At 39.9% G+C, this 26,412-nt stretch overlaps 2 protein-coding genes across 3 annotated transcripts in view; both read right to left on the bottom strand.

Moving 5' to 3' along the window:
* LOC119655778 (calcium/calmodulin-dependent 3',5'-cyclic nucleotide phosphodiesterase 1-like) overlaps nt 1-26,412 on the bottom strand; it is an 831,136-nt gene that overhangs the window by 796,579 nt on the left and 8,145 nt on the right. The gene's annotated exons all lie outside the window — the stretch shown is intronic.
* The window catches only part of LOC119646279, a 118,066-nt gene continuing 106,207 nt past the window's right edge, over nt 14,554-26,412 (bottom strand). The window contains exon 5 of the mRNA XM_038046691.1: nt 14,554-14,678. Within this exon, the coding sequence (XP_037902619.1) occupies nt 14,554-14,678 (125 nt within the window). The remainder of the gene's footprint in view (nt 14,679-26,412) is intronic.

Below are 26,412 nucleotides of genomic sequence, written 5' to 3'. Positions count from 1 at the left end.
ACGATCTCTTGACTACGTATCTTGCAATGGAGTGGTGGACGACGACTATCAGACCTTTTTCTCATGTGGAAGTTGGACCAGCAACTTTATATACACAAAGGAAAGCATTCTCCAGACAATGTCTTCAGAGAGATGCTCTGAAGTGCTGGCAGATGGAGTCGTGTTGCGCATTACGTTCCCTTTTTTGTTGCGAAGAAGTTTGACCTGAACTGATGATGAACAACCCCCTCTGCGCTCGCGTTGGTGTAAGGAATTTCCTAATCCTAAGACGGCTTAAGCCGGGGAGCGGTTGAGCTAGCCCGGGGAAAAGTCTTTAGTTGCGAGTCCGGCGGTGCATCTTTGCGTGAGTCCAACACTCTGTGCGTTAACACCTTGACCTCCACATAAACAAAATGAAAGTGAACACTAAAACTCTGGTGAAGCATTTGACAAGGTGCAATTCTCCACATCGAAAAAGTCGGCTTGATGATTCCGACTACATGCAGACAATGTGAGAAATAGGTGGAGAAGGCCCTGCATATTATCTGCAGCTACCAGGCTCAGACTTCATATGAAGATACATACGCAAGATGTTTTTAACCCAAGAACCAGAAAATTTTCTGGTTTGTGGCTGCGGCTTGTGGATAATTATCGTTTCAAATGCAATAATTTTGTTTATTGATCATACTTATTTAACCTAATATTTGTTTCGTTACTAAACGAATGAAATTGTGGATCGATACCTACATTCTCTTCAGCCTATTCACAAAATGCACTGCGAAAATGATGATGGTGTGACGTATTACGAAAACTATCAATCGGCTTAATGGACGATTCTGAGTACTATAAAATGCATTTAATGCCCAATAAATCCTTCAAATTGAGCCATATTTTTCAAAATAAATTTGAACAGTTTGCAAAAATTGCCTCGACAATGAATTGACAAGTCAGCTTTACTTGAAAAAGCCCAAAAACTGTCAAATCGGCTCTCGCAGAAAACTGGGTTGTAAATTTAAAATTCCCTTTTCACACAAAAAGACCTTAAGATGATCCCAATTTAGGAGGGCTGATTGCTTGTTATTTTGGCTTCCTCAATTTTTCATTTTATCTAATTTAACACCAAAATGATTCACATAAAATACAAACTTTTACCTTAAGCGGGTTTTATTAGATAGATCGTTAACTCAGATATCTCAGAATACGCTGTAGAAATTTCAGTGCGGAATTCGTGTTCTTTCGATCCGATCGAACGCCCAAAAAGTAGTTGCTTTATGTGGTTAGGCAATCTTGTAGTACTATATAAACAGCGCTTTTATAATTACTTGGCGTCAATCCTTTCCCTCCCATTTGTATGATATTTGTTGTAACTGTATTTTGCTTGCATTAAAGAGTGGAATAAAGACATTTTCCACTCTTTAATGCAAGCAGTTTTAAATAATTATTTTTGAAATGTGTTTTTCTCAAAATAACCTTTTTCACATTTCTAACTCAAAAAGCAATAAACAGATCATTATAAAATTGATTGATTCTTTACAAAATTACAAAGAATATAAATGAACATTCGGAATGATATCAAGATTTTAAGCCAGCCTCTTTTTGCATAATCTGCGAAAATTTAAATATTTTTACATGCATTGAGGTTTATGTTCTTAGAAAATAAGTCAGGAAAAAGTGGGAGTGGCTACACGTCTCCCAAATAGAGAACTCTAGTGAAGAGCTTCAGCGGAAGCAATGTCCTGTAATTTTGTTAGTTTCTGCTTAAAGTATTCAAATAGCCTCATTAACGTTCAGGCCCCTATAAAAGAGGCTGAAAAGTGAGAGAAGAATACGTTCTACGAGGCAGTAGAACGAAACCTCAAAGGCTGTCCCAGGTATGACATTCAAATCATATTCACAGATTTTAGCAGCGAAGTAGGGACGGAGCCCGTATACAAACGATACGTTAGTTACAAAAGCTTATACCAATGACAACGGTCTACGGACTAGCAGTGTCGCATGAAATTCCTGTTGGAAGTAGTAGGTTTGTGCGGAAAGCGGTCCACAAACATACACGGGCTTTTTCAGACGAGACCACTTTTAACCAAATTGATCACATGCTAAAAGTCGCCACCTCTCAGCCTTGATAAATGTCAGAACATATAGGACGGCCAATATAGACTCGGACCACTATCTCGTTGGTATGATGCACCCACCTCGAGTAACAACAGAGTCCTCCATAACACCTGCAAGGGAGAAATGGACGCCGAAATAAACACAAACTTCGTCGAGAGGAGAAAGAACTTCGGGAGAATCAACAAGTCAATGAAATCGCACAGTGCATGGCGCGAAAGTTTTAGCTTCAACTCAACAGAATGAAGCCTTCTACATATCGATATACATCCTGCCGAGATAAAGAGGGAAATCTGATTTCCGACAGAATGGGCAGATTGGAGTAATGAGTTGAGTACTTTGATGCACTGTTCAACAAATAAAATATCGGTCCCGCCAACTGGGGACGACAGACAATTGCTGTCACTGTCAATCTCCTTGCAATTTATAGGCTGAGAAAAAGATAAAAGCAGGAGGATTACACTCGAGACCATTCGACATCAACAGCGCCACACGTCCTCTTTAAGCTGGCCCTGCGATGCAGATGTTAATGCAAGATGCAGCATCCTCTTCAAGTCCACCCAACTATTGGCTTATGATGACTACATTGACATTATGGGAAGGACAACCGACCTTCATCCTGATCGAGCAGGCGACGCTGCACATTAATGAAGGCAAGCCGAAGTACATGGTGGCAACGCCAGCACCGAAGAACAGAGAAGCGACAACATCAAATCGTACTGGCGACATAAGAACAATAAAGATATGAGACTACAACTTTGAGACCGTTGATAATTTCTCCTGTCTAGGGCCGAAAATCACAACCGGTAACAGCTATGACGATGAAACCCGTGTACAATTCTTGGGAACCAATAGAGTCTATTTCAGCTTACAAAAACTGTTCCGCTCTCTGTCAACTCTTGCTGTACAAGATAATGATCTTGCCAGTCCTCATGTACTCCCCGGAGGCGGGTTCTTAACAAGAAAGATTGCAAACTCTTGGCAACGTTCGAAAGAAGATTGCTCCGGTTGCGGCCACGTAATCCGTATGAGTAAGGATAATCCAGGTTGGGAAATCCATAAGGGCAATATCTACGCTAAAAAACGAAGACGCGGCCCCCACAGATGGGGCGATAGTGTTGATCAGAAGTTGTTCGAAATATGACTAACATAATATCCAAATTTGGTTGAATTCCAATTACTTCTTCTCAACCAAAAAAAGTACATGAAACTATGCTTTCTTATGTAGCACCCCCCTTTAAATAACAGTCATATTTGATAGAAAAACACTACATTGATTGGAAATGAACAAAGACAAATGTGTTGAGATATCAGCAATTATACGTAAATGGAAAGCGATCAATCTTCGCCTTCCCATTACAGCTAGGGCTGCAGAACCCGGGTCTTTTATGGCCTTAGAATGTCCCCGAAATGATTGTAAACTCTCTAACAGTAAGTGCTTTCATTTTGGAAATCTTCACTGACGTCGGGCCATCCACGATCAGATATCACAGTCAAATACATATATTTTCTGATATCATATATATAATTCATGCATCCTATTATTAAACAACATTTAGAATTTTGACTGGGACATTCATAGTTTCAAAATACCTACGACTAAGTTGTTTTGTCACAAACGTCACAATATATAAAATTGCAAGTTAAAAATCCATGTACATAGCCGAGTTCAGCATTCCCTCTCAATATTTCTGGTGGAAATCAAATTAGTTTGCAATGTCGAGGATACCTGCCCCAGCGTTACTTTAGGAATTTCGTCGAGGGTCCATTACTTTCGTCCAACCTATGCAGAACATTCCCTTTCAAAATTATTTTAATGTGCTTTAATGTTGAAAATAAAATCCCTTTGTAGGAATTAAACAAAATATCCACAGTTTCTTAGGATATATGTATACGCCCGAGGGAAGCTTTACCGTTTTGCATTGTTGAAATATCAACAGCATATAATGTTACGTTATACTGAAACCTCCATGGCCCCCAAACCTCGCATTGTATAAATATCAGTGCTTTGTTACAATGCAAAGTAAACTTGCAATTAAATATTGGAATAAAGCAAATAGGATTGTTTTAATTTTCCAATTAATCCATGATTAAACGCCAATTCACCATCAACATTGTTGGTAAATTTATGAATTCGCAAAATATAAGAGAATAAACCTAGGAACCCATGCATCCAACATATGTAAGGGGAAAAAAAAAGTTGACTATTTTAGAATCAAACCTTGCTTCACCACAATATCATGATTTAGATAAATATTTACTGCATACTATTGGCAGTATGTGGTATATGAAATCAAACAAGTCTTATTGAAATGATTTCATTACTTTCATTATTTCGAATCGAATTTATTGAGTAAACTAATTTTGTATGATTTATTCCTAATTGTAAGTAATGTCAATAAATAATAGTCACCACTAATTGAAGTTCGATAAATTTGGGTAAAAAAGCCGCCACAACAATAAATGTTGGAATCAATAAAGAATACAAAAGGTACATTAGGCAAACTAGATAAAGGAAATTCCGAAGGTCACGCTTGTTAATACGAATACCAATAGGATTCAGGACGCCCCATAAAGGATATAAATTTGTTAACTACTTGGTTAGGCCTAAGGCAATTATATTACATTATGATGAAAGAAGAAAACAGTAAAAAACCACGGCTTTATTCTTGATTATTTGTTAATGTGGAAATATCTGGGAATACTAAAGAATTTATGATGACATTAAATCCTATTATTCTTTGGCAGCTTTAATAAATATCGATCTTTAAGTAATTTAGATTTCAAACACATGCGGCACGTGGGAGCTTGTGTAATTGTCATATAGAACATGACCCAAAAGGATATCAGAAATCGTCTTTCTTGGTAAACCTACAAGTCTCTTAGAATTTCAATATATTAAAAGGGGGAAATTTCTTGTTCCTGCTCCGAGTGAATGTGATTATACGGTCTATAATATGGCTGTCTTTATGTCAAGATTAGATGTCAAGATTAGATCGGTCGCATTGGTAGTGATTCGTAAAGAATCCAAAATGAGTTAAGATTTCAAGTTCAATTATATCTAGACATGTATTGATAACAGATTGATATAATATGTACATAGTATGAACGAATAAAAATCTTCTTTTGACATACGGAATTATCTTTATTATCTTTTTGTGCTGATATCTGCGAGCGGTCGATTCTCTGTATTTAAATTCCACTGCATATTTATACACAAATATCTATTAGATGATTTAAAATAGAGAAAGAATCATGAATTTTTGAGAGATTCATTACCGGGGTAGAAAAAGTAGATTATTTTAACAACTGAATCTTGTTCCTTTCGAAAACTTTGGATGACATTAAATCATCTACTTAATTGTCTAATTAATCTGCTCGGTTATTTGTTGCATTTACTTTAATTCAGAATTTATATAGCGCCATGGTTGTCCTTTCAGGACTCTTTTATTTGAATGGTAGTATAAAGACGTCTAATTAATGCTAAAAAATGCACCGCCCTCCTGCATTATAATCATTATATACTAGCTGAGCCCGTCAGACACTGTTCTGCCTCGGTATATTTGCAAAACCTAAGGTACTTAGGTACTGGAAGAATTGCACCCAATTTATGATACATTTGGCTTTGGATTGGTGCTCTGAGGTGGCAGCGAGGAAAATGGTTGCCGGCCAAACCAAAACCAAGTGGTCGAGGAGAGGGTAGCATGGGAACTGGGATAGTCCTCTACATGTTTCAGGCTCCCTGGTGGCAGTTTAATGGGGGTTGTGGTTACGTCCAAGCGGACGAAGAGACCTTCGGGCCTCAAACGTAGAGTTGAGTTTCAACTCACATAAAAGCAGCAAGGACGTAACTGCCTTTGCACCTTGAATGTTTGTGTATGGTTTATATATATATTTTACAATATTCGTCGCTCCAAAAGATGCGATTTGAAAGTGTGCATTGTAATTCTGAATATGAAGTAAACAGTGTTTGGATTCTTCAGTAGCTCCAGCAATATGAGTTAGGCTATGGCAGCTCAGTCAATGGAGGCCATTGATCTTCCCAGTGGAATACACATACCAAAATTTTCTTATTAAAACTTCAAAGTGCGTTAATATAAGGATAGTATAGCCATTTTATCAATGAGCTCATTTCGGCGCATTTTGCAGTCGTAGTGTTCATTGTACATGAATGCTGTTTCATGGAGTCAATTTTGAACCTGCCGTGATCGTTCAGCTTCACCACGTTATGTGTCTTCGGGAACTGCAGCAACTCTGAAAGTAGACGATTTTGCTCGAAGATTTGTAATTGGTACACTATGTTGTTAAGATGATTCGGTACTTGAAGTAACAGCACAAATTCGCAGGTTGTTAAATCATGAATTTCACTTTTCTGATGTTCCACCAGCTCTTGAAATAAAGGCTCTGCTTCGTTATGTTTCCAGCTCTTCAGATATTTCAGCAGCTCTACTGGCTGATAGTTGCCGCTGTCTGGTCGCTCTTGCGATTTTTTGTGTGGCATTTTCAACAATTTTCAGAATTTCTACCCATTCTTTCCTGGAGAGGATTACAGACAGAGTTGCCCTAATTTGGGGCGTCAGGAGGGGGGGGGGATATCCCTCGCATATTTTTGACAGGTTTAGAGAAGGGGCCTTCCTATTCTTCTTGCATATCATCTCCATCATTTCTCCTTAACGTGGTATGGTTGAAAATTAAAACATTCCCATGACGACACATGAAAAATCCACTTTCAAGAGCCATGGTTTTTAAGGGGGATGAGCGCCACGAGCTTTCGTCAGAATTGAAGGGAGCATCACCCTTTTCTCCTGCATAGACTTGTTTATTCGAAAAGCCTTTGAACACAGTTGTTTTCTTTAGAGAAGTCTCTGCCTGTTATCTTTAAGGGTTTTTCGTAAAACAAAATCTTGTCAAAATCTATTCACTGCCAGTCACACCAACTTTCTTCAAAACGGCAACACCAATTGAAACGAAAAATTGGGGGGGTTTATGGGGACTATGAAATCCCACGCATTCAAGTTGCGTGTATACTTGCAAAACAGTGATGTAAACATTTTTTTCTCCTAATATAGCTGCATTGGGTGCCAAATGAAATGTCTGAACTAGCACTTTCCTGAGCAGTAGTTTTGATATAAATTTCAAAATAGGGAGTATCCTTACTACCTCAAAATAAGCAAACCTGAAGTAAGAGAGGCCTCATATTCGGAAACTCCAAAATTTGAAAAATTTGAGGATGAAGCGCTTATATGAAATCGGGGTGTTAAAATACATCCCATTGGGATATCTCCTCAAATAAGATAAATAACAGTAAATTTATATATTTTTGACCCGAAAACTCCTCATAATCTTAGCAGTACCAAATTGCCGAAACGTAAATAATAGTACGCACGTAATACTAGAAAGTTTCATAGAAATCGTGCTATTGGTATCAAAGTTGTAGTAGCTCAAACTTATACATTTCGTACAAATTGACTGGATCTTAACCCGTAGAAAATAATTGGCATACAATTAAATTACTAAAGTCCTATATATGAAGAAGCTATTTTTTTGATTTATTGTATCTGTCAGGTGAAATTCTGTGCAATTTCTAATAATGTCGAATTCCTAGTGTGGAAAGTATGGGGTTGACTATTATCGATGCAGTACTTTCCACAGCAAATTATTAATGTAAATGGCTCTTGTAAAACTAATTGAATTATACTGCCCCCCAAACACATACTCAAAAGATTTCCCGATTGTGATGAATGCAGCTCCGAGGACGTCTGCCAAAGACAACGGCCGAAATCAATTTAAATGTCTCCATCGAGATGCAGTTGCCTAACCTACACCCTTACAACCTTAGGTGATAGTTTAGGAAGCAGTATTAAAGCCTTACTAGACTTTTTATATTCCACTTCATAATGGACAACAGATATGCTCTTCTGGCAATCTTCGGTTCTTTCAGAACTTTACAGTTTCGTGTCTTGTCTTTTAAATAAGCCATATACTACCCAATATTGCTCTTTTAAATTTTATTCGACTTTGTAATCTGCATATTAGAGTGATCCAGAGTAACAGATTTTAGTTCAGGTGGAAAGGTATGACCACAAACGAGACTATTGAGTGCGTAATATATGAGTGAAAATCTTCATTCATCAGAACTGATGATCAGAAGTATTTAGACCCAATTAGCAACAAAATCAAAGGCAACAACGGGTATCACCTCCAGACCTGTCTAAATAGGGAATCGCTCAAATCTCAGCTATTTGCGAAATCCACCAATTCAATAACCTTAACAGCTATGAGTTGTCTTGACCTGAACGCTCGTTCCATCCTTTCTTTCCTTTTTCTGCCATTATCATTGATCCAACAAACATTCCGATATAAATTAGACGAGCTTGCTGAACTTGATTTTATCCACAACTAAGCAGCGGCGATATTGCCTATGGATTTCTTCATTATGTAGGTTACCGTACCCTCTTAAACACAATCAAAAGTTCGCAATTTTATCCTCTAAGAACTCAAAATTTTGAAGAATGTATGAGAGCTGGTAAGATTATTATCTTACAAGGTCAGGGTTGTAAACAGGCTTTAGTTAAAAATGATGCCGTAGAACTGGGCCCAGGGTGAAAATTACGCATCTCAGGTGAAAATTACGTGGAGGAAATTCCCATTTGCATCTCTTTCTCGTCAGGCCAATATACAATAGAATCTTTGAACCTATTTTAGTGTGTTTCGAGCGAAAGACTATAGTGGCTGTCAAAGGAAATGAAAAGATTTTTTATTATAGATAGATTTCAAAGTTGTGATTTTCAATCGATCTGTGTTATTTGATGTTATCGTTGTTTTGCTTTTGATGCCAACGCTGCATGTAGTTTGCATTAATAATAAAAATAATCTGAAAGAAGGACGTTTTTGCATTTCATGCTGTTCTTCCTGTCATGATGACATCACTAACGTAGGCAGTCAATTGGGTAGCCTTAAGAAAGACCGCTTTCTCTAGGGTTGAGTTCAAAAATAGGTCGCCCCGATTCGTAGATTTTTCGTGATGGTGAAACGTGTCGAAAGCGATCCGTCCACTTTCATCTTGGTCAGAATCTGTTAACTCACCGATAAAACAGCGTGAGAAACGCACTGGCCCGCCGCGCATTAAATAGTGGCGATACCATGAGAAGAAAGAAGAAATGATCTCACTCACACGATTACCAAACATTATGAATGTGAAATAATCGAGGAACCAAATTAAAGACACGATCCACAAGCAGCCTCTACCACAAATTTATTGACCATAAAACGCTGCCCAATTAGCAAATTTATAAGAATATCAACCGGTAAGCAAAAAAAGTGATCGCAGCTACCCAGGTGGTTCATTACAAAGATCTTTACGATAAACTAAACGATAAAAAATCTATATCGGTTTGCTAAAAGCCGACACGAACACTAACCGCCACGGATAGAAGGCGAGAATATTTCGAGCAGATTTCAGCTGAAGAATTTTTTCATCCTCCACTTCCACAAGCATTGCTAACGTTTGGAACAGTTCCATTTGTCAGCGCAACTGAAGTCGAGGAAGAAAAAAAACGAATGATATCGGGGAAAACAACAGGACTTGATGATATCGCATCTGAGCTCTGGAAAGCGAAGAGCTGGGATATAGCTCAGTGAATTCTTTAATCGGGTTATTCAAGAAGGTACAATACCATCTGACTGGCAAGAAAGTACCACACTTCCAATATGGAAAAAAGAGATAGTCCAGCAGAATGTTCAAATTGACAACATCATTGACAACCGTATTCGCGAAATCGTTGATAATAATAATAATAATCGTTGACGCAACAGTCCATATTGGATTAGCGCCTTGAAGTGTGTTAGAGCACTTCATTCAAGGCCTTAACGATACACTACAGGATGATAGTATCCTCTAGGATTACCCTGATTTGATTCAGGTGCTCAATCACATCTGAGTCGACTAGTATCCAATATCCAGTCAAACAAACGAAATCGGTTATATAACCGCAAATGAAGGAGGATTTCTCAAAAACTGCGGAACTACTGACGCAATTTTTGCTGCGCGGTTACTCATGGAGAAACATCGTGAGAAGCATACATTGCATTTCTGGATCAAGAAAAGCGCGGCTAAAGAACTCGTGCGCTGGGCTCAATAGCTCTACCACGATCCGAAAACTAAAGTTCGAAGTGTGGTGGGTTTATCAAAACCCTCTCACCACTTCTCCTTATTCTTGTTATGGACACTATCATACGAGAAGTCTAACGTCCAGCGCCCTATACACTGGTTTATTCAGATAATATTCACCTATCGTCAAATAGCAAAAAATATCTCCATTGTGCTCCATGTGATCGACGTATCAACAAACGCCTCAAATCTAAAATTTACCGCAGTGTCGCCCGCGATATGGCTCTCTATGGCTCTGAATGTTGGTCGTCTATAAAATACAATGTAAGACGTCTTGCGATAACGCGCAATACACCTTGATCACATCCGAGATGGGGATATCCGCGATCAGTATGGGGTTGCATCGATCGTAAAGGGGTGCCTTCGATTGTATGGTCATGTAATTCTTGCTAGCGAGAATTCACTTCCCAAAATTGGTCTGAACATCGAAGTCGATGGTATGTGACCAAAAGGCCGACCGAAACAATGATGACTAGATAGGATGGATGGGGATTGGAAAGCCTCGCCATTGCATCCAGATCAAGCTTTTGATAAAACAGAATGACGCAATTGATCACGATGAGCACGGGGACAAAATTTAAGGTAGGAGATACCTGCAACCGGTTGAGAAAACTCAGAATTTTCACTTCATCTAAACATATTTATAATCTTCCATATAATAAACCCTGAACCCTAAACACTTCGAAGTGTGCGTGCCTCTCCTGAAGAGGAAGAGCCGACCTTCTCATAATATCTCACATTCTGATTTTTTTAATGGTTAAGTGTTATATATACCGCTTGCGATTAATATACATATCCAGGTATATACCGACCTTTACGAAGAAACTGAAGAAGAATGGAATGCAATCGCTGAATGGCTGTAAGTCCTTACAATTTTCAATTTTTCGTTACCCGGCGAATTAGTGTGCAAGATAACTAAAAAGTGCCTTTTTGAAAATATTGCACACACTTTTATACAGTATTACCTTCTAGCCGAACCGGATAAACGCGGAATTTTAATAAAAGAAAATATTTTTTAAAGCATAAAAGTTTCAATTTTTTTTTTAAATTTCGCAGTTTTTCTGTTAAAGCTTAAAATTTTAAGAAAATTTGAAAGTGTTTTACCATTTTATAGGTTCATGTAGAAACTTTACATGTTTATAATAAATTGTGAAATGTTTGATGTTTTCAGATAAAATTTAGAATGCTGAATTGCGCACAAATTGGGCTTTCCGATTGCGACGTCCTTAAAACAGGTGAGAGAGTGAAACAAATATTTAATTTAGGTATGCCTCATATGTGCTGGTGAGGTCTTACATTATTTAAAATATTTAAAATACAACATTTTAATAAGAAAAAATCATAAAATTTGTCTAGATTTTGGCAGCTTACAGGTATATACTTCCTTAATTTGTCAAAATACCGAATTCCTGCGCAGTCGAGTAAGTTCTGTTTTTCTGATGGTCTGAACGAAATATAATAATTTGCACAAGGTAAGAGATATGAATATATTAAACTTTCAGTCGCCATGAATATTAAATTAAGAAAATTTAGGCTTCTCAGAACTTTCTATAGAATAATTTTCTTCAAAAAGATCGACCTTACCCAAAATGAAATTGATGCCTTGGGAGTAAGCACAGGATATGCGTCTCCCAGAGTATTAGATCCTTCTAGGGAATTTAATAGATTGTAATAGACCTTCTAAAACGTTTACAAAATTTTATTATCATACAATTCGAATGCAAGTCGATGATGTGCACAATAAACAAGGCGAAAATTGTGCACAATAAACAAGTCGAAAATCAGAAGCCATTATATTGAAGGATGCATCATAAAGAGGTCTGAGGATGCCAGGGTAGCGATGGAACCTTAAAAGGTGCGACTCATAGTGCATCTGAGGCAGGAGATGGCTGGAGGCTGCGATCCGCCGTGGACAGTTAGGCGGTAAGTGCTTGTCAGTATCACATTGAAATGAACGGATATATTCATGGAATACCATCATGCATCGACTATGCATCCGAAATATTGTTATATAAGAAATTCTCAAAATCTTGCATTCCAAAAACGCCGAATTTCCTGTTTCGGACTTTTTTTTTTATATGTAAACTCAGGAGGAAATAAGCTCACACAATTGATAATACTACAAATGCTATCTATTTTGCAAAGGACACGTATCGTTTGCCTTGTACGAGTGTTTACTTAGAACGCGTTTAGGTTTCTGAGTCTGCAGTCTGTATTGGATACTCTGATAGATACTGCATCGCTCGTGGTGTAATGAGACAGAGTTATCAGAGCGCAAGGTTCGTGCGGTGTTCCATCTTAACAGCAAATATTTGAAAAAAAAAACAAATTTTATTCGAATTTTTTATTCCTCATATACCGGTATTTCGAGGACCAGTTGTCCTCTTCCTCAGTGAGTGCTTGAAATAGCGGTATATGAGGAATAAAAAACTCACTATTCGGAATTTAAAAAATAAAATTTGCCTTTTTTTTCATTAAAAAATAAACCGTAAAATGCAACACACAACGGAAGAAATAACAAATATTTATTATGAAAAAGAAACTAGATAGTTGCTTTAAAAATTGGAATCTCTTGTTCCATATCATGAATTTCAGTTCAAAAGATTATTGCCTCTTTATGAAAGTAGTCTAAGGTTATATCAAGAATTTATTTTCCCCACTGCCTAATTCATACTCTATTATAGCCCAAAGACACCAAGCATCCACCTCCAGTAGAATACTTTCATTTTTTCGAATCAAATCAATCTTCTGACGTATGTAACCCAAGTCCAATATGAACATGGATGTGTAATATGCAGTTCATGCCACTTGAGACAAAATATACAAGTGAGTGTCCTGAATTTTTCAACAAATCTTATGCATATTCAAAGATATTAGGCTTCATGCTTATCGATCATCCCTCTAAATCTGAATATTTTTGGCATATTCAATTCAACATCAAGTATCTTCTGCAGACTTTATGAAATGAAAATACCATTACAATACCAAACAGCCAAAAATGTGTCACATGCAGGAACAACCAGTTCGTGATATGAAATCGATTCCCGAAAACGAATTCGCATAGCATAAAATCGTTACAGCATTTTATAATAGAATTTTGCAGCGAATGATTTGAAACTTGGGGTCGTTTTCCCACGTTAGTCCCTTTTTCATCAAGGAACGAGGGTTGACAGCAGAATATCATCTGTGTAATTTGTTGACAGATATTGAAAATAAGTAACTCGAAATTTCTTAATGCATCACGTGATTTTCGTTTCATGTTCACTTTCCTTTGAAATAGGCTTGCAAACAAGCATCGAATGATAAGTAATGGATGCCGAATGTAAGTCGCATTTACCGACAAAGCCAGAAAATGTCTATCAATGTCAGCACATATCGACAACTAAAATATGCATGAAGTCTATTCATTGTCAAACAACAGATATAAGGAACACTTTATATTACAGAGAGCACCAGAACCCAGACAAGGTTTCACTCTCGGAATTTCAGAACTAATAAAAATACCACACTTCAATCGAAAATGTTAATTGAGGAAACATACTCGTACATCTGTACGATGTAAACCCAGGGTTAAGGGATTTCTTACTTTTCCGTGGGTATTTGGGAGCAAACAGGGAACGTACCATGCTAAGGAAGCTTAGACCATCAGAATAGTAGAAAGTGCAATCACGAACAGTTAAAATCCTGTCATTCATCCTAAATTCCTTTACCTTTGTGTAGGGTTCCTTCCCGTAAATATTATCTGCTTCTATCAGACGCTAATATATGGATACGCATTACTATCCAACAATTGTTGGTACCTTCATACTTTGCATACTTCATGTACTCTTATTTAATTAAAGAAAACCCGGTTTTCCACAGAAATGAATAGGTATATGGTCGAAAGATATCGGGTACCCGGAGAGAGTAGTCGGCCACAATACCAGCTAGAATGAGAGGGACTTGATAGGAATCTGAAAGGGCGATTGAAATTAAGAGTTGGTGTAATATCTGCGGACCAAGAGACGCTGTGTTCCATGCCGTAGAATTGAGTCTAAATAAATAGAAAAGCGTGTCGTGTATCGACCCAACATTTGTAATTCACGCGGAGTTTCACCGAAAAGCCGTTAATAAAGTGTAACGTGAAAGCAGACCAGGAGCATTTGTCCCTGTATCAGTGAATCGGTTGGACGCAACTTCCAGCGGACAAAGGGCAAGTTGAGCAAAATGCGCTAAGTCAGCCATACTGCGCGCTTTAACTACGAGAATCAATTGCGCTTCGTTGACTGCAACCGCTAAGGATTGCTGAATGCAATTTATGTCAGGAACGTACCCGCATCCAGCGAAATTGTCGTCTCTGCCCCCTCTTTCGCTTCAGCATCGTCGCCAACTTCTCCGCCGTCTTCATTGTCAACCTCTACGTCTTCTTTTACTTCACCTTCTGCAAAGGCGAAAAGTTTATTTTGATTTGAAAATTAACTACGCTAAGCGTGCAAAAGGTACATTGCGGGCAATGCCCGCATCTTGGTGACAACTGCGGACTTGTGGAAACGGGTGGATAACGGATTAAATTCAATTTCAATTCTTTGTAAACTAATTAACACAGTTGGTTAGGGTGTCACCGTTTTGGCGGCGAAACCTTAGAGGCGTGGTGTCTCCAACTGGAGACACAATTCGCGCTAGCGGGCGTCACAAATCACACCCTAGTTGACCTGGATGAGGAATCCGTCGCGCTCGTGGTCGACGTACTAAGCTGGTGCTCTTACGCTCGTTTACCAGCTTATCAGGAGCTTGTCAGTAAGTGAGATAGTCAAGTTCAATCACTTGTTACATACATATGGTCACGCAATTCGTGCAAACGAGAATTCACTTGCAAAGATTGGTCTGAACTTCGAAGTCGATGGTAAACGACCAAAAGGCAGACCTAAGCAACGGTGGCTTGATAGGCTGGATGGGGATTTTAAAGCCTCGAGATTGCACCCAGATCAGGCATTCGATAGAGCCAAATGGCGAAGCCGATAACGACGAGCCGACCCCGCTTGTGAACGGGACAAAGGCTGAAGAAAAAGAAGAAGAAACGCCTGGCAACCGCACACCGTGGCAGCTGGTTGATTTCCCAAACCAGGGGAGCGGAAAAGGTCGGCTCGGAGCTCCTAAAGTCCTTGTGGCTTCAACGATTGCCGGAAGGCACGCAGACAGTCCTAGCGTGTGCCGATGGCGGTTCCCTTGAGGTGTTCGGCGCGACAGCCGATAAGATAAACGAGGTGCACGCACGCCTCGCGGTCTCTTCCGCCGACGTGATGGAATTTCGGAGGTAATTGGCGTTACTCTTACGAACAGCGTGGCCACACTGACGGTGGCGGTAGATGCATTGCGTTCGAAAGAGTGACCTCGAACTCGTTCAACTGCTGCCTCGAGAAAAAGGCATTCGAGTAGCAACGCGCCGCGATCCGCATCGAGCTCAGGCGTGTGCTGATACCACCGTAGGTTTGCGGTTCAAGCCACGAAATGTACCACCTCATGCATTTTTATCGCGATTCAAAGAAAAAACCTGAGTTCGCTAGGGTGTGCGCGCGTATAGCAGCACGTCGCCTTACAGTGCAGTTATCTTGTAGACACAAGCACGGAATTCTCGACCCTCCCCGTTTCCAGACCCATCAAACTATTTTTCCAGCAGTTAAAATTAATGGCAGCGACGTCCACGCCCATCGTAATTTACGGCTACAGGCAAGTTGGTGTGAGTATTGGCTTGCGTAAGACCTTCTCGTGGTACTGTATTTTGCCTGACATCAGTGTCCCCATATTAGGCGCAGGATTCCTATATCACTATGGAATACTGGTAATTATGCAGCGTAGCTTCCTGATAGACATAACACCTTTCTTCGGTCCTCAGGAAAAATGTCAACCTGTTCTGACAGTAACATGCTCTGCATCATTTTTGAGGACGTTGTTGATCCACGCATTCGCGTACTTCTCCAAAAAAAAATCGCAACATTACTATCGAATGTAGTCTCTCTTAGTCAGTCAAACATGATGTCCAGCACCACATTGACGCTATTGTTTCCCTTGTCTTCTCGAAGGAGCGTCCTCTATTAACCCAGAAGCTTTCTGTTGCGTGGAAAGTGTTAGAATAGCTACTTAAGAAGGATGTATGTAACTCTTTCGAAAACTGTTGGTCATCTCCACTCCATTTGCTCCCCAAGCCCAATAGCGAATGGCGACCTTGTGGAGAATGTAGACGCCTGAATATTCAGACTACTCCTAACCAATATTCCATTCTACTCAAGATTTGCGCATTATTTCGCAAACTGTCATTTTCAACCTCCAATCTCGCCAAGCCGTACCATCAAATCCATGTAGTACCCGAAGTTATTCCGAAAGGGGCAGTTCGCATACCTTTTGAACTGTTCGAGCTCACACGAATGACGTTTGGACTGTGCAATACGGCGCAAGCCTTCTAGAGACTCATTCCCTCAGTAGTACGAAACTTAGACTTCTGTTTTGTCTACTTCGATAACGTTCTGGGCGCAACTTCCACCGAGTCCAAGCATTTGACCCATCTAAAATGCATTTTTCAACGCTTTTTGAAAGTGGCATAATTCTCAACGTTGACAAACGAAAATTCTATCACCCCTTACGGCATTCAGCACAACCCAGAAAAGGTGCAAGCAACCGCAACCTTTTCGCTGCCAAAAACGATTAAACACCTTAAACGGTCCTTAGGCATGGTAAACTTCTACCGTCCTTTCATAGCGAAAGTTGCTCATCACTAAGCATTACTTAACGCCTTCCTGTCTAGTCCTAAAAGGAAGGATTCACGAATGGTTTGTGTGGTCTACAGAAGCCATCCGAGCATATAAAACCACCAAGCAACAACTGGTAGCCGCTACTCTTTTGTCGCTTCCTCAACAAAATGTACCTCTCGCCGTGTTCGCTGATGCCTCAGACACTGCAGTAAGCGTTGCTCTGCACCAAAGGGTGAATCAAAACTCGCATTGGATTTCTTCTCGAAACAATTGAATCCCGCTCAGTGGAATTACAGCGCTTATCATCATAAATTACTAACTACTCATCTGAGTATTAAGCACTTCACAGATCATAAAGGGTCCTCGCCAACTTCGGCACTTAACCTACATCAGCCAGTTTAACATGTGTCCGATAAAGACAACTTAGCCGCTATATCCCAGATCTTCAAAATCAACATCCCACCCGCGGTCGATGACATAATTCTCCAGAGTCTATAATCGGACTCCAAATACAAGTTCAACGAGTTCCCTATCTTCCACTTACATTCCTCTGTCTACTGCGAGATCTCTGCAAATGGACCTAGGCCATATATTACAGCCGCTTTCCGTAAGGAAGTGTTTTGTTCGGTGCACCATCTTGCACACCCTGGCAATCGGGCAACGAATGAACTAGCCTCTAGCAAGTATTTTTGGCCGTCCATGAGCAAGGACGTGAATTCTTGGGCCAGAGAGTGCATCGCGTGCCAAAAGCATAAAGTCAGTAGACAGGCTGGGAAGAAGGTAGGGAATAGCTTCTGAGATTTAAACGTCAACGGCAACTGCATACGCAATCCAATTGGATGCTAGAACGTTGCCATCAAACGCTGAACGCAGCCAATACGGCGCACGACGGGCCATCCTGGCCGCAAATCTTGCGTTTCTTTTTACTTAGGCTCGGTACAGCCGTCCAAGAATAGTTTGCTGCCAGTCCAGCTGACCTGGAGAACCTTCGACTCCCTGGCAACCTGGTCTTCGACAAAAAAGAGAGGCGGTTCACAGATTAAAGGCATCTCCGCCATCTCATCACACGCAGCCCGTCCACAGCCCCGGGGAGGTTTGTACTCACGTTCTGATGAGGACTGATGCCTTCCGCTGCAGTCTTGCAGCCACCATACGAAGACCCCTATAGAGTCCTCAGCTTGGGAAGCACTTGTTCAGCCTGCACGTCGGTGACAGGTCCAAGGGGATTTCCTTAGACAGACTGAAGCCTTTCTTCTAAGAAGCAGATGGCAGTGAAAGAAAGCGAGAGGGTGTGTTCGTTTTAACATCCGACGGTAGCCTCGCCACGGCTCGTCGAAACCCCTAGGTTTCAGTTGGGCGCGGTGTTCTGTAGCGGAGCGGTACCGGGCACTCAGAGACAGCGCGACCGGCCACAAGGCCAGTTAAAAAGAGCAGGACTACCTCACATGGTTACTCTGTGCCATGTCTGCTCATTTTGACATTTCAAAAAATTTTAAAAAAATAATTGAATTGCAGATTCAAGTTGTCATTCTCGTAGGAGTTTTAAATTAAGTTTCCTAAAAAGAAAGGAAACCTAACAGTGAAATGTACTTCATTAAAATAAATATTATAAGAAAATATAGCTGTTAATAATTTTAATAATAAAAAATATTTTAACTAAAGATATTTTTCTAAAAGAAAAGCCATGACAACATTTTATTCTCAGCAATAACCAATATTCAATAATTTAAGCTAAAGATAGATAAACGGTGAATTGCAGATATTTGCTTTTCGAATATGAAAGTAAAACTAGGTTTAGTTTCACCTATAAGTCGTTTCCTAGATTTTAGGAAAAAGCGGAGGATGATGCTACCAAAAATATATTTCAAAACTGGCTAAGCTCATTCATTTGATTTCTCATGTATTCATTAACGAAATAAATATAAGAAAGAGGAAAAGAAAAGCAAAGTTTATCAGGGCGCTGTTCAGGTTTCAAATATTACAGTTTATCTCCTATAGTAAGCTATATGAAAATATATAATTTTGATAGAAACCCTTCGACAATAAGGAAAAGGAAGCTTCGTTCTCGCTTAAAGGCAAGCAACCACGGCAAATATAGTTTACGCGGAACAATTCAACCTAAATCGTAGGACTAAGCTCAAGCTGAATCGTTGGACTAAATGATGTTGATACAAATTAACCTCAACCACTGTGAGGCAGCTGTCGCAAATCATTCGAGAGTCGAATGTGGACGTGGAAGTAATATGTGACTCATCGGAAGCGATATGAGCATGCGGACGGCAAGCCATTCAAGAAACGATGGCATTCCCGGGAGCCAATTTTGTAAGGGCAAAAGTCAGCTGCGTCCATATCTACAGGCCAAATCCTGCTTAAAACCTTCGCAAAGTAGACAACGTGGATGAGTGCTCCGCTTTCGAGCCAGAGGGCTAGACTCGATCATCGATCTGACATACCCGTGGAGTGCTACGTACAAGGTTGTAATGAGCAAGATTTGTGGGCAAAAGTCACCCCAAGTGACATGTGCGCAACTCTTGTTCAAAATAATCGGAATCTTTTTCCCCCACCATGAAGGAAGTGGACCTCAATCAACGGTGCAACAGCACGTGTTCACAATTCCCGGGATAGCCGAGGAGGAACGACGAGGAGTTTGTGGACGAATTAACAAGGCTCGAAGATTGGATGGGATTCCGAACAAAGTCCTGAAATTGGCTGCTACAATCAAGCCCGCTTGGTTCATAAGCAGATTTGTGCATTTCGTGCATGGCAGAAGGAATGTTTTGCTGCGCGATGGTGACGCTGGATGTTGGAATTGCCTGTAACTCAGCGGGGTTGGATTAAGGGCACTCTGGCGAAACTGGATGTCAAGAGTTAGCTACGAGAATTACCTCTCGGAGAGACTTCTTTGGTACGAGACGGACAACGGGTCGAAGGAATATTTTTTTTGATAGCAAGTATTTCCCAAGGATCCGTACTGGGGCTTCTACCGTGGCACATAATGTATGACGGAGTGCTCGGCCTTCGCGTGCCCAGGAACCCAACATTGATTTGTTTTGCAGACGATCTGCGGTGGTACTAGTTGCGAAATACCCCTAGGACGTGGAATTGTATGGAAGTAAAACCATTCATGCCATCAAAGCATGGCTCCAAATGATAAAACTGGACCTGGCGAAAGATAAGAGGGAGGCGGTTCTAGTACTGTTAAAATCAAGGTTGGTAATCACGAACTCGATTCAAAATTGATAATTAGATACCTGGGGATAATGATCTATTCCAAATTAAGCCTCAAGTGGTACCTAGATTATGCGCGAATACACGGCAAGATCAGCTCATTTCTAGCAAGAATGATGCCAAATATTGGAAGGCAAAAATCTAGTCGCCGGTTGCTTATCGCAGGGGTGGTGAAATCCATTCTGCTATACGCCGCTCCTTTCTAGCCGTACGCACTGGATAACACAATGAATCAGATAAGGGTAAGTTCGGCATACCGGCCAACCTCGCATATAGGACAGTATCCGGTAAGGCAGTGTGTGTCATCGCGGAGATGAATCCGGTCGAAGTGACTGCGAGCTTCCGAAAAGCCACTAGGAAGGAGCTGTACAGGAAATGGCAGCAACGGTGGGATAATTCCGAGAAAGGACATATGCACTGATCTCGTATATTTAGAAATGGGTCGAGCGGAACCAGGGAGAGTTGAATTACCATCCAACACAGTTCCTTATGGGACAAGGGGCATGTTATGTTTCATTGTCCTAGATTCACGAATGAAAGAGGAATGTTTAACGTGTAGTTATCAGACCCCACAATTTTATGGGGGAGATAGTGAACCGGAAGGAAATTAGAGTGCGATAAACGCAACAGTAACTGCGATACAAGAATAGCTGCAGGAACTGGATCGAGCCCGAAAAGCGGAACGGACGCGTGACTTACTTGTGCTGATGTGAACCGGGGCCCTCCTCGCGAAGTAATACTTCACAGTGGTCCCGCGAGGATATAGGCGGAGAAGTGCGGGTGGTTCTAGTGGATAAGAACCCCACCCCCTTACGCAGCAGCGTCTTTTTAAGATTTCCACCTCCACCCATAAAGAAAATATTATTAGAGGGTTGTTTACTGGAGAAAAACCGCCATACATTTTTTTCGTTTATTTATCCAATTTTATATGTAATAAATCAACCTTAACTGGGAAGCACAGCGCTTTTATGCTATAGACTTTAGAATGATTTAACATCATTTTTAGGATTTTATTTTGAGCACTTGTTAGTTTAGCTCCATACAATAATACTGACGGGAAGATCATTTTAAATAATAATAGCTTATTTTCTTTGCTGAAATGAGAACTTCTATCAATAAGTGGGTATAGAATTTCAATTAAATTATCAATTTTGTTTGTTTTGTTTGTTTGTTAGTTAAAGAATTCCCAAATGTAAATCCTTGATACTTAAAGGATCCGGTTCAAATTTTGATTTTTTTACTTTTTCAAGTGGTTTATTTTTTGAAAAAAAAGAGATATTTTGATGAGTTTTAAAGAAAAGATTTATGTCATTTTCCTTGCTGCTTATCGTTTGCTACAGATTTTTTAATGAAACGTGAAAGATTGGCGGCGTTGGTGATTTTGGCTCATGGAAATGACTGAAAAAAACAAAACAACAAACCAGGTGTTAATTGGTAGGAGATTCTCTATACAATGCACCACAATCAAAAAATTTAACCAAAAAATTACAAAATGGCCACAATTTTTCACTTTTTAGCGCCAAAAAACTTAATGTTAATCAAATGACTTATTAAAATTTCAAAGCGAATGGTCAAGTGTTTTTCCTCCACGCCAACCCGAAAAATTTATTACAGTATTGACAGAAGTGACTTTTCAGTACAAAAGCCGAATCATAATCGGGAAAACCAGATTCCAAAGTGTTCCCTTCTAAAAACGAGGATGTGTACCAATCATATATAAAGCAGACGTTTTGAAAAGAAAGGCTCGATACAAGAAGTACGAGGCTCAAAATGCGGCTTTGAGCCGCCATACTTTATACGCTGGCTACCCATTTTTAAAATCGAATATGACTTTCATATTCTTATCACATATTTTCGGATGTATTTTCAATCAAAATCAATAACAAAAAAATAAAAATTTACAAAATTTCGTCCCGTCACGTTGCTGGTCGCTCCATTTAATATAGTGACCGCATATGTATAAATCTGCAATAGGCACATAAGGAGCGGATTTGCGTTCTGTCAAATAAACGGCCTGTGTCTTTTCTTTGTTAATTTTTATTTTCCACTTCTTATAAAATTCTGATATGATCATCATTGAATTTTGTATTGATATCTTAACTTCTGGATAGGTGGAATTAGTTGCATAAATCGCAATATCATCGACAAGTATTGCAAAATTTACATTTTTCTGCCGGGGGAAGTCCTGCGTATATATGAAGTAAAGTGATCCTGGTGGGACTGCCTTAATAATCTGACTCCCGGAAAGATTATTATTAATAATGCTTTCCCTTGATGTCCTGGGACTTTCGCACAGTCTGGTTCAAACCATGTAGAAGTACACCATTTTCCATACGTGCTCGATGTTGCGGAGAGTTCTCGACGGATTCTCCCATTAACCTACCACCGGCCACCACCACCAGCGCCCCTTGGCCTAAATGCTTGGCGCTTAGTGCTAGTATTAGGTAAAACCCGGCATCTGCCGAGGTTGTGATAACTTGGAAATAATAATAATAATCGTTGGCGCAACAATCCATATTGGATCAGGGCCTTGAAGTGTGTTAGAGCACTTCATTTAAGACCGTAACGGTACGCTACAGTACACTGTAGAAGGCAATGTCGTCAGCATTGCGCTCGCCCGAGATTATTACCCTGATTCGACTCAGGTACTCACTCATTCCGTACGACAGCCTTGTGCTCTAACCACTCAGCTTTTCGGACTTACCATAATATACAAAGGACAATTAATCTTTTTCAGTTTATAGATCAAACCCTTGTGCCAGACCCTGCCGAAGGCCTTTTCTATGTCTAGAAATATTAATGCCATCGAATGACGATTTTACACATTTTCTAACCCTCACCAACCGGTGAATTGTTGAACATTTTTGCCGAAATCCAAGTTGCTCATTTAGTATCAATTTTTTACTCTCGACGTAGTCCGATAGACGCTATTTATTGGTCTTTTCGAATGATATCAATAAAGTGCTGAGGAGACTTCTATATCTATATTCACTTGCCATATGTGGACGTTTTGCGGTTTTAAAATCGAGATGACTTTCGCAAACTTGCGAGAAGAGAAGATATGCACGCTTTTTTCGGCATTTTTCTAAGGCATATGTTGGTGATGTTAACAAAGCCCGCGGACGGTTTTGGTTTGGTTGGTTCAATTACGTCCCTTAAATTCTTTGTTTTTATGGAGACGATTCGAATGTTAATACGCTTGGGAACTCTTTCAGATCCTAAGATTTCGCTTTCAACATAGAATTCTGGTTCCACATAATAAAGGTGAAAATTTTCACAAAACAAATATCTTTGCCAAGTGGTTCGGTTTTTCACTTTTTGTAGCAAATATTTCGCTCTTTGAAGCGCTGGGCATATGGGATATTTTTGTTCTTGTTTTTTAAAATTTTAATAATATTCCAGAAGGGTTGATATTTATGAAAAAGGATTTCATTCCTAAACGACCTTTCACCAATGCCGTTCCACCCTCACATTATAATCGACCAACTGGCTAATACCCAACAATTTTCATAACTATTCCCTTAGAATAAGATATGGGGGAGTTCGTAATGAGTGCATAAGCCCTCAATCTTTCCTCCTCAATGCACAATTTCCGTCCACTCAGATGAGAATTGAATTTTACACCACTGAGTCGTGAACAATACAAAAGTTCTAATAACAAATGACCCAAGCGCTCCGCATATTATCCTCAGCCTACACAGGACTTACACTTCCGCCTTTATTGTATTGTGTAACGCAATTGTGCAAAGGACAAAAACGACAAAGTTCAGTCGTTGTTTGTTCGTTGCATTATTGCGAAATTGGATTCAGCAACACTGCACAGAATCATAGACGAATGTAAAAGCTGATGTTAGCCCTGTAGCCTAAAAGACTCCTTGAGTGCCAGTACCAAACATATACGAGTGCATACAATATGAAATTTTAATGTCACCAAAGGATGAAACTGCATATGGAGATTTATCTGAATAATGCTCTCAAGATACTATCATGCATACTATGCATTGAAATGGAAAATAAAGGCTAATAAGCCCACAAGTGGGAAGCACGGCGATAGTGGGATTTAAAGCATGCATTATCTACAATTCACCTAGCCTCTGCAAAGGTAATATATGGTGGACCGCTCGTTAACTACATGTTATTATGCAGATTTTATACAAGTACCGTTTGTGTTGGCTCTTTTATTTAATGGTCCCACAGTGGAATTCTTAATAGGTTAATCATTTCCGCAGTTAAATACCCAAAAGTATATTGGATTAGAGGGACAACGCCGACAATGGAGTGGATTGGCAGTTCCAATAGCTCATCAAATTATTGGAACTGCCAATCCAAGAAAAAATATATGTATGTAAGTAAGTGTTCTGGAGAAGCTGAAATTATTCAACGTTCTCTACTGTTCAGAAAATACAACGGGAATTTGACCTGCGCTAATATAATACAGATCCAATGTGATATATTTTTCAGGTTTTGTATGAAACAAAACCCTATTAGAATCGAGTCGATATCTGTCTGTCCGTCTGTTTATCTATCTGCCACACCCGATCGGAAACGGCTAGACCGATTATCACAAAAATTGGTAAGAGCGTGTGGTCTGTTGTTTCGTTCACAAGCAGTAAGTAGCGCCGTGTTGTGTCAAGTTTTGTATGAATGGAGGGCGCAAATTTTTTTTCGCAGAATGTGGCGATATTAAATGAAAGGGCTCCATTAGTACTTTTGTAAACTGGTCCCATATTTGATATTAAGTGAAAAGTAGGGGAATCTAGGCCTCTAGGCCTCAAAATGTATCCCGTTCCGATATCTGCACAAATAAAGCTAATAATAATATATTAGTATATTTTAGAAATTTATCCGCAAACCCCCCTTAAATTCATGCTAGAATAAGGGATAACATAAGGCATAGCTTTGAGACATTCAGTACGACAGCCCTTTGCTCTAACCACCCAGCTATCCGTACACTTCAAGTTAGTTACAATTTTTTAGTTTTTAATCATTTATATATCAATATCAATTACTCGAGACATAGGTATGCATGTATTTATATGTGTAGGTGAATGAAGCTTTCAAATAGTGCCTAATAGATATATTTGTACATGGAGCAAGCGGTATTCAATATACGTACATACGTATACTTTTATTATTATCATCAAAGGCGCAACAACCGGCATTCAATCTGGGCCTGTCATAATAAGAAACTCCAGATATCTCGGCTTTGTGCCGAGGTCCACCAATTCCATCTCCCTAAAAGCTGTCTGGCGTCCTGACCTACGCCATCGCTCCATCTTAGGCAGGGTCTGCCTCGTCTTCTTTTCCTACCATAGATATTGCCCTTATAGACTTTCCTGACAGGATCATCCTCATCCATACGGATTAAGGCCGGATTTTATCCACAACCATACGGTCATGGTATCGCTCATAGATTTCGTCGTTACGTAGGCTACGGAATCGTCCATCCCCATGTAGGGGCCAAACATTCTTCAGAGTATTCTTCTCTCGAACGCGGCCAAGAGTTCGCAATTCTTCTTGCTAAGAACCCAAGTCTCCGAAGAATACATGAGGACTGGCAAGATCATTGTCTTTTACAGTAAGAGCCTTGATCCTATGGTGAAACGTTGCGAGCGGAACAGTTTTTGTAAGCTGAAATAGGCTCTGTTGACTGACAACAACCGTGCACGGATTTCATTGTCGTAACTGTTATCGGTTGTGATTTTCGACCCCAGATAGGAGAAATTATCAACGGTCTCAAAGTTGTAGTCTCCTATCTTTATTCTTCTTGTTTGACCAGTGCGATGTTATCGGTTGGTGACGTTGCCACCATATATCTTGTCTTGCCTTCATTGATGTGCAGCCCAAGATCGCGCGCTGCCTGCTCGATCTAGATGAAAGCAGTTTCTACGTCTCTGGTCGTTCTTCCCATGATGTCGATATCGTGAGCATAGGCCAGTAGTTTGGTGGAGTTAAAGAGGATTGTACCTCTTGCATTTACCTCAGTATCACGGATTACTTTCTCTAGGGCCAGGTTAAAGAGGACACATGATAGGGTATCCCCTTACCGTAGACCGTTGTTGATGTCGAGTGGTTTTGAGAGTGATCCTGCTGCTTTTATCTAGCCTCGCACATTGGTCAGAGTCACAGCCTAGTCGTTCTTATCAATTTCGTCGGGATACAGAATTCTCTCATCATCGTGTACAGTTTTACCCTGACTAT

Source organism: Hermetia illucens, chromosome 1, assembly GCF_905115235.1.
Source record: "Hermetia illucens chromosome 1, iHerIll2.2.curated.20191125, whole genome shotgun sequence".
Lineage (NCBI taxonomy): Eukaryota > Metazoa > Arthropoda > Insecta > Diptera > Stratiomyidae > Hermetia > Hermetia illucens.
Note: the sequence above shows the minus strand (reverse complement) of the source record. Positions and strands in the feature narration are given on the sequence as shown.